This window comes from Syngnathus floridae, chromosome 3 (genome assembly GCF_059516105.1).
Source record: "Syngnathus floridae isolate MCC-2025c chromosome 3, RoL_Sflo_1.0, whole genome shotgun sequence".
NCBI lineage: Eukaryota > Metazoa > Chordata > Actinopteri > Syngnathiformes > Syngnathidae > Syngnathus > Syngnathus floridae.
Genome location: NC_142415.1, coordinates 20,395,636 through 20,409,366, shown reverse-complemented (window position 1 = coordinate 20,409,366; position 13,731 = coordinate 20,395,636). Strand labels below are relative to the sequence as shown.

The 13,731-nt window shown below is 41.8% G+C and overlaps 1 protein-coding gene across 1 annotated transcript; it reads left to right on the top strand.

Annotated features, from left to right (window-relative positions):
- Positions 1 to 323: 323 nt before the first annotated feature.
- LOC148401039 (uncharacterized) lies at positions 324 to 13,100 on the top strand. The gene is made up of 26 exons (XM_088371905.1): positions 324 to 608; positions 1,425 to 1,495; positions 1,577 to 1,646; positions 2,196 to 2,302; positions 2,846 to 2,876; positions 3,858 to 3,971; positions 4,038 to 4,170; positions 4,256 to 4,394; positions 4,534 to 4,708; positions 4,770 to 4,916; positions 5,081 to 5,242; positions 5,326 to 5,844; positions 6,347 to 6,589; positions 7,040 to 7,148; positions 7,664 to 7,825; positions 9,158 to 9,183; positions 9,250 to 9,357; positions 9,431 to 9,502; positions 9,809 to 9,954; positions 10,109 to 10,153; positions 10,268 to 10,320; positions 10,395 to 10,566; positions 10,637 to 10,810; positions 10,873 to 10,981; positions 12,231 to 12,333; positions 12,522 to 13,100. The coding sequence occupies exons 1-26, from the start codon at positions 540 to 542 to the stop codon at positions 12,542 to 12,544; spliced, it is 3,282 nt and encodes a 1,093-aa protein (XP_088228031.1). The 5' UTR covers positions 324 to 539; the 3' UTR covers positions 12,545 to 13,100.
- Positions 13,101 to 13,731: the final 631 nt, after the last annotated feature.

The following is a 13,731-nucleotide window of genomic DNA, read 5'->3' as shown; positions in this document are numbered from 1 at the left end:
TGGGAAATAAATTGTCCTTTATAAGATTCCTAAATATAATACGAGCTTCTATAATAATGGGGATTTTATTGAACACAATAAATAAAATAATAAATAATATAAAATAATATAAACACAATAATAAAAAAGGAAATACACACCAAAAAAATACAATCCTGTATCATGATAGCGCTTCAGCATTTTTTGATCTGGTGCAGCTTGGAAAAAAAAAAAGTTTCTGGACCATTGATTCCATTAATTGGAGATTACGATGGCGTCATACCCCGTGAAGCCGCTAGGGAATCTGGCCCACTTCACTTGCAAACTTTTCTCGTGGTTTCCGAGTGGGCGGTGACCCAACCTCCAAACGTTATTTTTGAGACCCGGGCTTGGTTGGAGGTCACGAGAGCACTTCCTCGGTCAACTGGACGCCAATCAACAGGGAAGGCGAGCATATTGGTGAGCACTTCATCTTCATTTGCGCAAACTTTGACGCATCTTCCATTCCATCATTTTGTGCGCGCCAGTGTGTGCGTAATTTGGTTTGCGCGTCGACGCAAATGGAGTGGCGGCAGCAAAGCACTTCCAGCTGCGCGGATGCCTTCAATGAGGCTCAGCGTTGGATTGAGGTGGGTGACATCTTCATTTCTTTTCTTTGGACAAACCACAAGCTGTCACACAATAAATGTGCTTATATTGACAGGCTCCATTAAACTGAAGAAAGCAGTTGAAGTCATTATTAACGTTCCTTGCTGCCATTTTTTAAATGTTTTTAATTGTTGATAATTGTGTATTGCTCACTGAATTGTTTAAGAAACAGATTTGCTGTACATTTGGTTTCAATGCATTTTGTTTTAGCTGACTGCTATCCAAGCATTGCACATTTTGGCCAAGCTTAAACTATAACCAAATGGGCCAACCATGAATGTTGACTAACTCTAAATAGGCTGTCAGTTGTCCGAGTGGATCATAATGAGAATGTGCACAGCGCCGGTTGGCGGGCAGCCCAACCAATCTTGCATGTAGCAGGCTGGAGGAGGAAACCAGGCCTATTGATTTTTAATTAGTTGGTGAATGTAGTTTGAAACGGGCCCTGTGCCAAACCTCATCAAGAATTTGCTAATGGTGTTTTGTATGTTAAATTGTGGGTGGAGAATGTTTGGACTCAAAATATTTGTGTCTGCCTCCTTTTTTTTGGTGGGCAGCGAAAGATTTATTTATTTATTTATGTATTTATTTATTTATTTATTTATTTATTTATTTATTTATTTATTTAATATCCATCCACATTTTATATATGTATTTATTTATTGTATTTTTTTTCTTTATTTTTCTTTATTTTAATTTAACGATTTTAAGGTATACTATCTGCTAGTGTCAACCAAACTGCCTGCCAATGAGCCAACTTTCTGTTCGGATCATCAAGTTTTCCGTTTGTATTTTAGGAGGTAACCGGCAAACGGTTTGGTTGCAGCGACTTCCGTGCAGCTCTTGAGAATGGAGTCCTGCTTTGCGAGTGAGTCATGTTCTTCCATTGATGCAACTACTATGAGTCCCTATCAACTAAGTAACGGCTATTTTTTTTCCTTCATCGCAGCCTGATCAACCAATTAAAACCTGGAATCATTAAGAAACTGAACCGACAAGCTACTCCCATTGCTGGCTTGGTAAGCGTTAAGTATCATTTATTCAATTCAAATTTTCAATTCAACCTTTTTGCTGCCAGTATTTGACTTGATCATAATTGGATGGCAGCTACTCACCAGGGGAGTTGTGACATTTGTTTTGGTTGCCCATCCAAAAGCCTGAGGAGAAATTGGCTAAATTGTTCTGGTATTGCTTGTCGGGGTGATGACCCACCCTCTGAATCCATTAAGTTGTTTTTAGCATAGCTGGATTTTCGATTCTTATTTAGCTCCAGGCTGTGTGCAAAGCTCAATTCAAATTTGTAGAAATGCCCAAAGCGAGCCGAGAGGACAAAAAAATCAATCGCCGCCCTCCGACTGGGGCTGATAAATAGTCAGGTCCAAAGTCGATGTGGTTGAGATGTTCATGATGATGTGCTGCAGATAATCCAGCCATACATATTAAACATGGTACACGCATAACCAAAGGAAATATGAAATGCGTGTCACGAGCAGCGTTGCACGAGACGTGTAATGTAAGTTACAATGTTTGACTTGTTTTTTTTCTCGGTTTGTGTTTTTGATCCGCAGGATAACGTAAATGTGTTTCTAAAAGCTTGCGGGAAAGTGGGACTGAACGAGTCCCAGCTGTTCCACCCGGGAGACTTGCAGGACTTGTCAAGTCGAGCAATCGTCAGGTGCATTTGTCAGCAGTTTTGTCTCATCTTGTATTTGGAAAATATGCAGGCTGCTGCAATATTTTTTTTTTTGTGCGCCTACTAGCAGAGTTGTTAAATTCTTTTTTTAAATTACTGCTACCAAATCAATAAAAAATACCACAGAACTTGCTTAAACTTGTATTTCGAGAACATTGAAATATGACTTGGGGAACTTTGCTATTAGACTAACACATTGCTCCTAAAGTTATTCAATATGTTCATATTTTGGGAAGATTTATTAAAAAAAAAAAATCTTTTATTTATTGTGACCATGTACAGAGATGCATTAATACTTTTTCTAATAGTTCAGCTGTTAGACTAACACAATGCTCCTAAAGTTATTCAATATGTTCATATTTTGTGAAGATTTATAAAAAAAAATGAAGGACCTACATTTTTTCTTTTATCTATTGTGACCATGTACAGAAATGCTTTAATACTTTTTTCTATTTTTTATTGTGACCATGTATGGATTAATACATTTGTGATTAATCTTTTGTTCATTTTCTTCTTTTTTTGTAGGCGAAACGAAAGCGGTCGAAGACTCAAAAATGTACGTCATATCTTTTATATCGTTTTCTGAATTTAGTGCCAATTTGGAAACTGCAGCATTGGCCATGCCATCTGAGCTTTCCTAATTCCAGCCAGTTTTTTTTTTTTTTTAGAATGGCGACTCGCAGGCGCTGTTTTTATTTGACATGTTTTTCAACTGATGAAACTGCATCGTTGCATCAGAAGCCTCATTTGAATTCACACGCTGCTTGACCACATGCACACATTAATGAGGCTCTTTGTTAGTGCCCAGTCTCTTTGAAAGGCCTTTTTTTTTTTTTTTTTTTTGCTTCTATTAGGCAATTGGGGTCAATTTGTGTCCATTCTCATCCTGTTCTTTCATGCAATTCCAATGCACACACTATGACGTCGTACGTAATTGTAAAGATGTTTTAACCCGTTGCGACTAAATGAGCGATTATTGTAAATGTCTGATTTTAATCATTAATTTTCATTCTAAAATTGAGTGGTGCAGCGCAGCAAAGCGAATTCTCTGAGACAGTGTTTTTTTTTTTTGCTATTGTTGGTCTTGAACATATTCGTCCCCAATTATGACTACTGCGTGAAAGTAATTTTAAACCATTACACTCTTTGTGAGCAGGGACAAAGGCAGAATCTCTCTAATGTTGTTTTTTGAGGAGAAAGTCAAAAAGGAATAACATATGCCAGACAGGAGCAATTACTTCTTGCTGTGTTACCAAGGTGATTTTTTTTTTATTTTTTTTTGATAAAGGTCACACACGTCTTTCATGTAGCAGTAGCAATTATTTTTTTACACTTTTTGACAGTTTGATTCTAAATATTCAAATATACAAACAATACTGTTTGTTCCCGGATAAAATCCTTGCATAATATCAAAATAAAATTGAGAAAGCAAAAATCGAGAAACAAAAGACATTCGGAAAGGAGTGAGAAGAATAACTTTGAATCCTATTGACGAATAAAAATAATAGTGACGCATATCTCCTTCTGACTCTTTCAGGTTCTGATCACAGTCTACTGGTTGGGTCGCAAGGCCTACCTGGATGATTGCTACAATGGTGCCCAGCTCAACTTCAAGGCCTTTGAAGGACTCTTGGGATTGGCTTTGTCCAAGGTCCCATCCACGAATTTTGGTTTCATGTAATTGACCGAAATCTCTAAGGCTGTCTCCTCACCTCAGGCACTCGACGACGGCGGTAATGTGAAAGACCGAGAGTGCGTTCATCCAGGCGGGCCCATCGGCCATACGAGGGAGGCTTCCTTGGACAGCTTGGACTCCACCGACTCTCGAGCTCCACGTACAAACAGTGAAGGTGCTTTTAATTTCTGCGTTTCTACACATTTCCGTCATGGTGGGTTCATAATGTCAGACTTGGAATGTCTTCTTCTGTTGCCAAGGCTGTGGAAGTGATGCAGAAGCTGAGCAAGTATTCAAGATGGAGACCGCTCAGCAGTCAACCAAAGGCGAGATGCCACCTCCAGTCCTGCGGAGGAAGCAAAAAAAGGACAATGGCAAAGTATCGACTTCATTTACCAGGTAGGTACCACGTGACAAAATGGGTCGTCCATTGTCCGCCGAGGGCTTTTCCTTGCCGAGTCAATTTTCTTTATTCATGTAAATTGTCAAAATATGCCAAGTATGGTGTTGTCAATCAATGCATTGATTTCTCTTGCAGTGTTTTGTGCATAAGGAGCAAATCATTGAGTGACATCCCAACGGTGCGAACTTCACGTAAGGTTTCCCAAGAAGATGCTCGCGAGGGCCAGGACACCTCCGCAGGGAAATGGAATCAAGACAAAAAATGGAGGAGCCACAGCGCCACCCGAGACAGTGAAGCTCGCTGGCAAGATGTGAGTCCAATTGTTTCCATGACATGAGAAGAAACGGGAGATCATATCTGCATTGTTTCAGGCCTTGACAAGGTGGAAGAACCATCGCAAGAACGTAAAGTCGAATCTCCGCAGGGAATCTCTTGACAGAGAAGGCGTCATGAACACGATGAACGACGGAGCCGAGAATGACCTTGAAAGCCAGCGCAGCGTGCAGCTGGAAAGGCAAGTTAACTTCCAAAGTGTGGAGCTGGCCGCCATATGTTCTGGAAGCAGTGAAAGGCCGCCGCCCTCACTTGTCTCGCTACACGGCGGCGAACTGGAGTAATGTGACACATCCTCCATCTTTTCATTACTGACTCCTCTTCCATTACATGGCAATTCCACAGAGAGCAGCTGTCAGCGCAAAGGCACTGCCCGGCCTCCGTTTCTCCTCCATCAAACTTCTCAAGCGCTTTTCTCAGGATGCACGGTCGAGCTCCACTGACTCGAAGCTATGCGGCTGAGGTGCCATTTAGCCCCGCCTCTTCTAGCCAGAACTTTCCCCCTGCATATGTACGTTTTGCAAGACTCAATGCTGAGGTTTTTAAAATTGTCACGACACTCGGAATCGCCATTTGTTTTCTGCTTGTTGCCAGGCAAACTCGGGCGGACCCACGCCTGGCTCTGATGAGAACGTCACGGGAGAGGAGACCCGGTTTGCATCTTTGGCATTAAATGGAGCAGCGGTAACGGCACCAACACGGGATAACGCTTTGAGCTCCCAAAGCCGGTTCAACCTTTCCGCTCCCGTTGACCCCCGAAGTGATGCGAGTCAACCCGAGAAGGTTCACACGAGTCGATTGAGTTTTCTCGGCGCAGCAGGTTTTCCAAATGACGGCGAATCGGGAAGCTCTGTCGCTTTCCGAGACCTTTCTGACCCGAAAACCTTGTCTGGAACGGAGAGACATGAAAACGCTTCTGAAATGTCAGGAGACAAAAGTAGATGTGAGTCGGCTGAAGGCAGCAGAAACTATTTGAGCAGAGCCGCTTCTTGGTCGTGTTCAGCCAGCCTTCCTCGCGCCTTCAAACGGGCCGAGGGATCCTGTCGTCTCTCGTCAGTCATCACACCTCGGCCCTTCGGGACAAAGCAGTCCAGGATTCCAAAACTCTCTCATGTGAGTGTCGTCGCTGTAGCGCCATTTTGTTATTGTTTGCATTTTTTTCAGTTAAAGTTTATACATATATTTTAAAAACGTTCATACATTATTTGCAAGCGACGTTTCAGGTATTGTTTTAACATTAGTCCTTGCAAAATAAAAAAATAAGATGAAAACAATTTTTATCATTATGACATTTTACTGTAATAAAATAAAATAAAACAAAATAAAATTCAATTAAATAAATAAATAAATAAATAAATAAATAAATAAATAAATAAAATAAAATTCAATAAAATAAAATTCCATTCAATTTAATAGTTACTTTTATGTACCTACCAGGGTCCGCTCGTGGCAATTAACATAATGCGAGCGTGGACAACCTGCTTGGTCTGCTACCTACCTCCCCACCTCATTAAAAATATATGCCGCTGTGTGGGTTGATGCAACGCCTTTGATATGCTGTTTACGAGTTCCGATATACAATTTGTGCCGTTGATTTAATGAGTCATGTCCGCAGAGCCTAACGGGAGTAGGAGAAGGCGCTCCTTCCTCACCTGCTGGCGCCACGCTCAAAAGACAAACCGCCTCGTCTTACCTAAGAGGTCCGCATCCCAACCATGTGGTGGAGACGATTTTAGCAAAAGCAGAGCGGACCAGTCTTTCCAGGCAAAGCTTTCGCTCTCAGCAATATTCAAAGACGCAGGCCCAACTCGGCAAAGCCGCAACTCTGCCGCGTAGCGCCAGCGTCGACACCCCCAAGGTATGTGGGATTGTTCCTGCAGCATCATCATATTGCATCAAACAGCATTGTCAACATCAGGACGGATCAACACTGACAGCACCCATTTATCAAATTAAATGAGCCAGATGAGGAAAAAAAAGGAAGCAGCAGAGCGCATTTTAATATTTTCCGTCCAGCCTCGCCTTGCCTTGGAATAAGACTTTAATTTATACGGTGACGCAACTCATGGTCCATTCACTCCTACAGTTGCGTTTTCAAATCCAAACAAAAACTTCCTCTTTAATATGAATGAAGCCCCACGGTGGATTTGTCCAAAGGGGGGAAAGGTCCACCAACGGAGTCCGTGATAGCCGCTACGATAATTCGTGCAACAAGCCCCTTGGAGTATCTCATTTCAATGTGGAAGCACATGAAACTGGATCTGTGGGTGTCAACTTGAAGTCGGTGTGTGTGCTGTGTGCTTTTCAGGTCGACCACAGAGACCTGAGTCTTGTTCCCATATCAAACAGTGGACCGGACTTTGTTTTCCAACCACTTTGGGAAACTACTGAGGCAAGAAGAAAATGTTGTCATGCAGGTAAAATGTTCATGAACATTGTCACTTTGATTTTTCTCAAAATGTTCTTTGGAGGCAACCGTTTCTATTTCTCTTATTTTCTTGCATGCTTTTTATTTTTGGCAAGACGATAAATCGTGATTTCATGTTCAAAATTTTATTCCGGCTCAACGCCGCTTTTGGAGAGTATTTAGAAGCCAAATATAAATATTTCAACAGTTTGGAGATTGTTTGTTTTACGGAAGCTGCCGACTGTTTTGCAAGAATGTGGTGACTACCTGGGAAAAAAACAGACAAACAATCAGCAGAGAAAAAAAAACAATGCAGTCAGAAACCCTTTTATTGAAAAGTTTCTGCATGACACACTTTGAGGAGAACTTCTTGGAATTGGGGCCATTCACATTTGGAGCATTGTGACTTATTTTTCCATTTGCTTTGAGCAAATCACGCTAAAGCAAGGTAGCTTGTTTGTGTTGCGCTGTCTGCGCCCTCATCCGTCTTCATTTTCTTGACGGCAAGCGTCCTTCTCGCGGCAGGCGGCCCGGCGGACTTCTGCCAGCTGTGTGCAGATGACGCCATCCCGACTGTCCGCGGCGATCTGGCGGCGCGCTTGAGCTCCGGCCCGTGGGGGGACAAAATGGCATCTGCCCTGCAAATTGGCAGCCTTACCACCGACAGTCGACGTTATGAAAAAAAGGGTGAGCTCGATAATGACGGCCGTCTTGTGTCCTTCCACCAATTTGATGATCGGGTTGAGAATGCCAACAGGAAACAAAAATCTATTTGCTCCGAAGGTTTAAGGTCTCAGCAAAGGGATTAATATACAGAGGGGGAAAAAAAAAGTTGCCCCTGCTTTCCTGAAACCTTGAATGGCATTGCCGTAAATCAACCGCCAAAGAAATGTCTGCAAGTTGGTCGAGGTGAACTGTCTGTATGAAACAAGTCAAAATATAGTCATTGCCCACAAAATGGACCAACGAGACACACTTTTGCACTTGTTTCGAATTGGGTGTCTGAGTATGTGCGTTGCTTAGTAACTATGAACCGTAGCGGTCCCTTCTGTGTAAATGATTGGGTGGGGGGATAAAAGCACTAAAGTGTAATTGGACATTTAGATCTACCGTGTAAATGCAGGATAATGAGCAAATAGAATAGACTAGCTTACAAGAGAAAATGTCCAGTGAGCAGCATGTGAAGTGGAAGAATTGATGCTTTTCTCTACTTTACAACATTAATTGCATATGGTTGTCTTGTTTGTCTCCTGCTACTGTGGACTGGAGGCTCTGCAGGCTTCAGCTCGTGGGTTTACCTATGTGGTAATGTGCTGTGTGCATTGTGTGAAAAGATTCTTGGCAACAGAGCAAACCCAATTTCAATTCATTGACATTAAAATTCATTTGAAATTTCCTTGATGTAATATTGAATCGGGGCTATATTGGTACAGATCCTGACGTGATCCCAGATTAGGACTTTCTGCCGCCTTGTTTTTATTGTTTTTAATTAGTTTTATATTATGTATGTATTTATTTTTATTTTATATTTCTAGTTTTATTTTTATTTATTTTATTTTTAGTTTTACTTTTATTATATTTTTTTTAATTTTATTTTAATTTTTTTATTGATACGCACAACTATTCAACTCATTCGGTTTCTCTAAACTTTTTAAAAACCTGAAGGATGCCGAATACTTTGCTGATACTCTCAGTGACTTACTTCATTCTGAAGATCTGAAGTTAAGATGGGACACATTCCGCATGAAGCTCCAAATTCAGCTGCCAAATGTCATATCCACCGAAGCGGCAAGGCCTAAGCAGTCTGGGCGGCAGCATCCTGTTAAGATCTCTTGCTTGGCTGAGCTTGGATGACTTTGGCCTGGCTTGTCCAAGCAAGCTGGATGTCATATTTTTGCAGACCAACTTGTCAATGAAAGTGGAAATTGCAGCTCAATGTTAATTTGGAAGCTGAATTGCGTTTCATTAATGATCTGTTCGGCAGCAGAGATGAAGTCTTTTGTTTTTTTTGTCACGCAGGAGGTTCCGAATCTGCAATCTCCGATGTAAGTTTCCACCATTTAACAAAATGTGTGTTTGCACGGGTGATCATGTCCAGCCTGTTTGTGCAGCTCCAGGTGCCGTCCCTCACCCGCTCCTCATCCAGCTGGTCATGGGACCACGAGGGCGACCACAGGCGGCAGCAGAAGTGGCAGGAAGAACAAGAGCGCCTTCTTCAGGTGAAAACTGATAACAGCAGCCTGGAGAATCAGATGGAATGGTGGTGGGTGAGATGTTCCGTGTCTTGGTCAGGCGCAGTATGAGCGAGATCGGCGGAGGCTGCAGGCGGAGTGGCAGAAGGCGGAAGAGGATGCACGTAAGGAGGTGTGTAGGAGGCCGGCTGTGAAAACTCGGTTTCCTCTCCTTTTCTTCAGTTAATTAGAACATCACCCTTTGAGGTGTTTGTTCCTTCGCTTCACGCAGGCATACAAACATTTGACATCCTGTGTGACTGCCTTTTAATTTTCATCAATGGGCTCCAGTGATCCATGCGAAAATGGATTCATGGACCGTTGTTTGATTAAATTGAGGCGCTCACATTATTTATTTTTTTCCTTTGTCTGTTAAGGATCCGGTGGCAATGTTCTTCAGCAGGCCACTTAACACCAGAAATGCAATTTGTGGTTTCAGAATAACTTTGGAGTGCGAGATGATGTTGAGACCCCTCCGGGAGTGACTCATCTACATGGTTTGACAAAAATAAATGAGCGGAGCCCTGAAGAACTCGGCTTTAAACATCAGAATGGCACACGCAAGGATCTGAAGAACAAAGACTGGTAAGGCCTCGTTTTTGTGTCACGTGACCGGTCTGATGACTCGGATTGTGCTTTTGCATTTTGTATTTATTTTATTTATTTTATTTTATAATTCATATTATTTCTATTTTTTTCTTTATTCATTTATTTTATCTTATTCATTGTGACACCTCAGGGCTGAAGGCACCTCTGGCTTTGCTGGGCTTTCTCCCGCACACAGGTCAGAACAATCAAACTTTCTCTCCGTGGCTGCCTTCTTAGCTGACGTATTTACTTTTCCACTGGAAACTTCCATCCAAAATATTTAAATATTAGATATGTGTTCATCCCTTAGGGCAAAGTCGTTGTCTACTCCAGCATTAGCCGAGTCATACAAACAACCAAAAGGTTAGCCGAGCGTCTCCTCGTAAACTTTCTGTAGTTTTAATCTTGTACGCTCACAAATGTCGGTCATCATTCAGGTGATCAGAAGAAAAGGAAAGAAGAGTTTTCTTCCAAGGCCGAGCAAGAGCGCCAGCAAATCTTGGAGGAGATGAAAAAGCGAACTCAGCTCCTGACTGACAACAGCTGGATACGACAACGCAGCAGCGCTTTTTACAAGGAGCCCATCTACATCGGGTTGCCCCTGAAGAGGTTCGAAGTTTTTCACATGCTTATTTTTATTTATTTTTTTATTCTCAGCTTTGTGCTCGGATGCTCGCAGGTACGAGTCGCTCGACACTCTCGGAAGCGCCCGGTCAACCCTCACGGCGGCTGACCCCCGACCACATTCGGCCACCGCGGGTTTTTTTGGTGCCGGTAGAACCTCCTCGGCCCGTTACAGTAACGGATCGAGATCATCTCTGAGAAATCCCCCCACGGACCCTCATCCCAGCAGGTAAGGAGTCATTTTCCCTCGATCATCTCAAAACGTCGCTTCATGGTGTGCTGCTGCCTCAGGATGCTCAGTGGGAGGAGAACTTGCTGTGTGTGTGAAGGCCATCTGAGTAGTGGGGCAGCCATGGTTATTGAAGAACTTAATCTCAGCTTCCATTTTGCCTGTTTTCAGGTGAGAGTTTAACAAAGCAGGCTTCTGGTGGTGGGGTGCTCACATGGGTCTTGGTGCGCTTGGATTTGAACGGCACTCTTTTCACGCCTCTTGGTTCAGTTTTGGCCGAGTTAATCTCCTCACTGGGTTGGAGAGCGGCTGTCTCGCTTCATGTGGTCAGCTTAGTCACTATTTACAATGTCATTATTTGCAGTATGAATACCACTATAAGGTACGATGATAAATGTTTTATTTTTGTTATTTTATATATTTAAATTATTTTTTGTTATTAGTCCCTTTTTTAATTATTATTATTCCCAGTCGTGGAGGTTGGAGAGTTAGCAAGACCTTTCCTGCTAGCCTAAACAGTCAGCAGCACTGACCTACATTTCCGACCTCAATTCAAATATTTGTTCCGTGAAATGTTTCCTGCACAGTCTGCTCTCTTCATTGGGAGGAATTTTTCTTGGTTGCACTCCTTCCAGTCGCTCCTTTATTTACTGGAACTCTTATTCTCTAATCAGATTTCTCCTTGTGTGCTACCAATCCAACTAATCTGTTCAGGGACTTCCGAATTAATGTTTCTTGATGACGTCAGCATTTTTCCGTCCTCAAATTGGTTACAAAACTTTTTACAGCTGAATTTGACCAGCGATTGTGAAATGAATATACTGCAAGTTAAAAGTTGGCCTTTTCTGAGGTTATTGTCTCATTAGATAATAATTCTCAAGTCCTCCAGATGGCGTACTCGTGTTTTTGTGTACTGCTGATGGTTCCTATAATTCCGACGTGGTCGTGTTACATCACAGAGACTTTAAAAAGAAGTAAATATCAGCCTTATAAGAAGAGTCCACATTTTTGCAGCCTTGAGGTTTTCTGACTGACTGAACAAAATCAAATGCTGGTAGCACACTTTCCATTGACTCATTTTTGTGGTAAGCAGATGGCCTCTGTTTGTCTTTTCCTTCGTGAGGAGCACGAAACCTGAGCACTGTCCACTTTCTCTCATTAGATACCAGATATCACAAGGCCCTGGCCAGAGTTAATTAGAACGAAGATGGAAACTCGTGACTCATTTTTGCAACCTTCAGCTTTATGACCTTTAATTTGATGATGATGATGATGTCGCTCTTAGCAACCAAATGGGGTTGAAGTGCTGTTCCATGCTAACAAATCCCTGTAATGTCATTCATTAAAAAGTATATTAAAAGAGAGGCCCCTATTTTTGGAATGCCGGACTGCATTTTTCTCACTTCTCCCTCCTCCTCAGTGTGTGGGCTGCCAGCAATATCTTGGAAAAACCGACATTGGAGTACAGGTTCGGGTCCGAAACAAGAAGCCGTACTGTGAGCCCTGTTATTTCCAACTTAAGTGTGAGTATGACGCAAAGAGACATCACACATTTTCCAAAATTAATTTCCAAGCAGTCACATTCCATAGAGGTTATGAACCGGTTTTTGTTTCACATAAGCGTAACTTCTCTCTTTAAAATGATCTGGTTAACGATTAACAAACATTTGGCACGGTTGTCTTATCAAATTTTGTCTGCTTGACATTTCAGCAACCACTTCAGCATTTGTCTGACCAGAACAAAGAACTCATGCTTGCAGAGTAAGCCACAGAGTGGGAATTTTTTGTTTTTTTGGAGGGGGTTAACGTGACTAGTAGAATCTTTTATCAGTTTGAATATATTATCTAATAAAGAATTGTTTTGTTTATTTTCATATGATTGTAAGTGTTAATTGTTGTGGGACCTATAATCGTAGCCGCCCCGTATTGTGTCCTACTCCTGTTAGGAATCATGTTTAAACTTTTTCAAGAGCACTTTTTTTTTTTTTTCGCCATATGCACTCTGGTATTGAGCAGTGTAACGTTTTGTACCGTATTGTATATTTTTGAGGTTTTATTCATGTTTACCACCAGGGGGCGCATCTGCTAATCGACGCAATTACTCGAGCCACGCTTCCTCATGTTACACTGAAATCTTACAAGGTATTTGGTGTGCAATGAACACAATTGTGTTCCTTGAGGATTCGTGTAGTCACATTGCAGTGTCATTTCAAAAATTCAAGTACTGTCATTTTCATGTGTTATGTGTATGTTTGGATTAAACTTGGATAGCAAAGCATCTTCACTGAAATACGTCATTATTTTATTTGTCTGGCTTTTCAATGATTTTCCAAGATTTAGGTGTTAAAATTCTTGTTGTGTAAAGGTTGAAGTAAATTTTGCAACTTTTTGGTTTTGCTTTGAATGAAAAGTAAAAATCCCATTAACCACAAGAGCAAACTGTGAAAGCAACTCTGTTCTATTCTTGGAGCAAGTCAGACGTTTTAACAGTCTGCAACTGTCATTACGGGAAATGAAGCAAGATGGTAGACGGAAGAGTTTTACGTCTGTGGTGCGTAAATAGGGAAGTGTGCTGCTCGGTGGCGGTTTCAGTTTCTTCAAAAATCTATCCATTCTGTGACATGGCAATAATTATCAGTCGTGCCCAGGCGGGAACTCAAAATGCCCACCACACATACAAGTGGCACATATTTCGTAAGATGTGCTAAATAAACATGGCTGTTGAATGTGGGCCAAGAATGATAGATGATCGTTTGCAGAATGTTCGGGGTGGGCGAAAGCTTTTTATTCGATGGACTCCTACGTTCAATCCACTCGGTGGCAACAATACTATCAGGCGTTCCCAATATTTTGGTTAATGAATGTACTTGAGGTACAAGAATGTATTGATTTCATACACAAATGCAAACAGCAAAGATTGT

Coding starts and splice junctions, on each gene's coding strand:
- LOC148401039 (XM_088371905.1), top strand. CDS start 540: ATGGAGTGGCGGCAGCAAAGCACTTCCAGCTGCGCGGATGCCTTCAAT. Junction 1,496..1,576: donor AATGGAGTCCTGCTTTGCGA/GTGAGTCATGTT, acceptor CCTTCATCGCAG/CCTGATCAACCAATTAAAAC. Junction 1,647..2,195: donor CTACTCCCATTGCTGGCTTG/GTAAGCGTTAAG, acceptor TTTGATCCGCAG/GATAACGTAAATGTGTTTCT.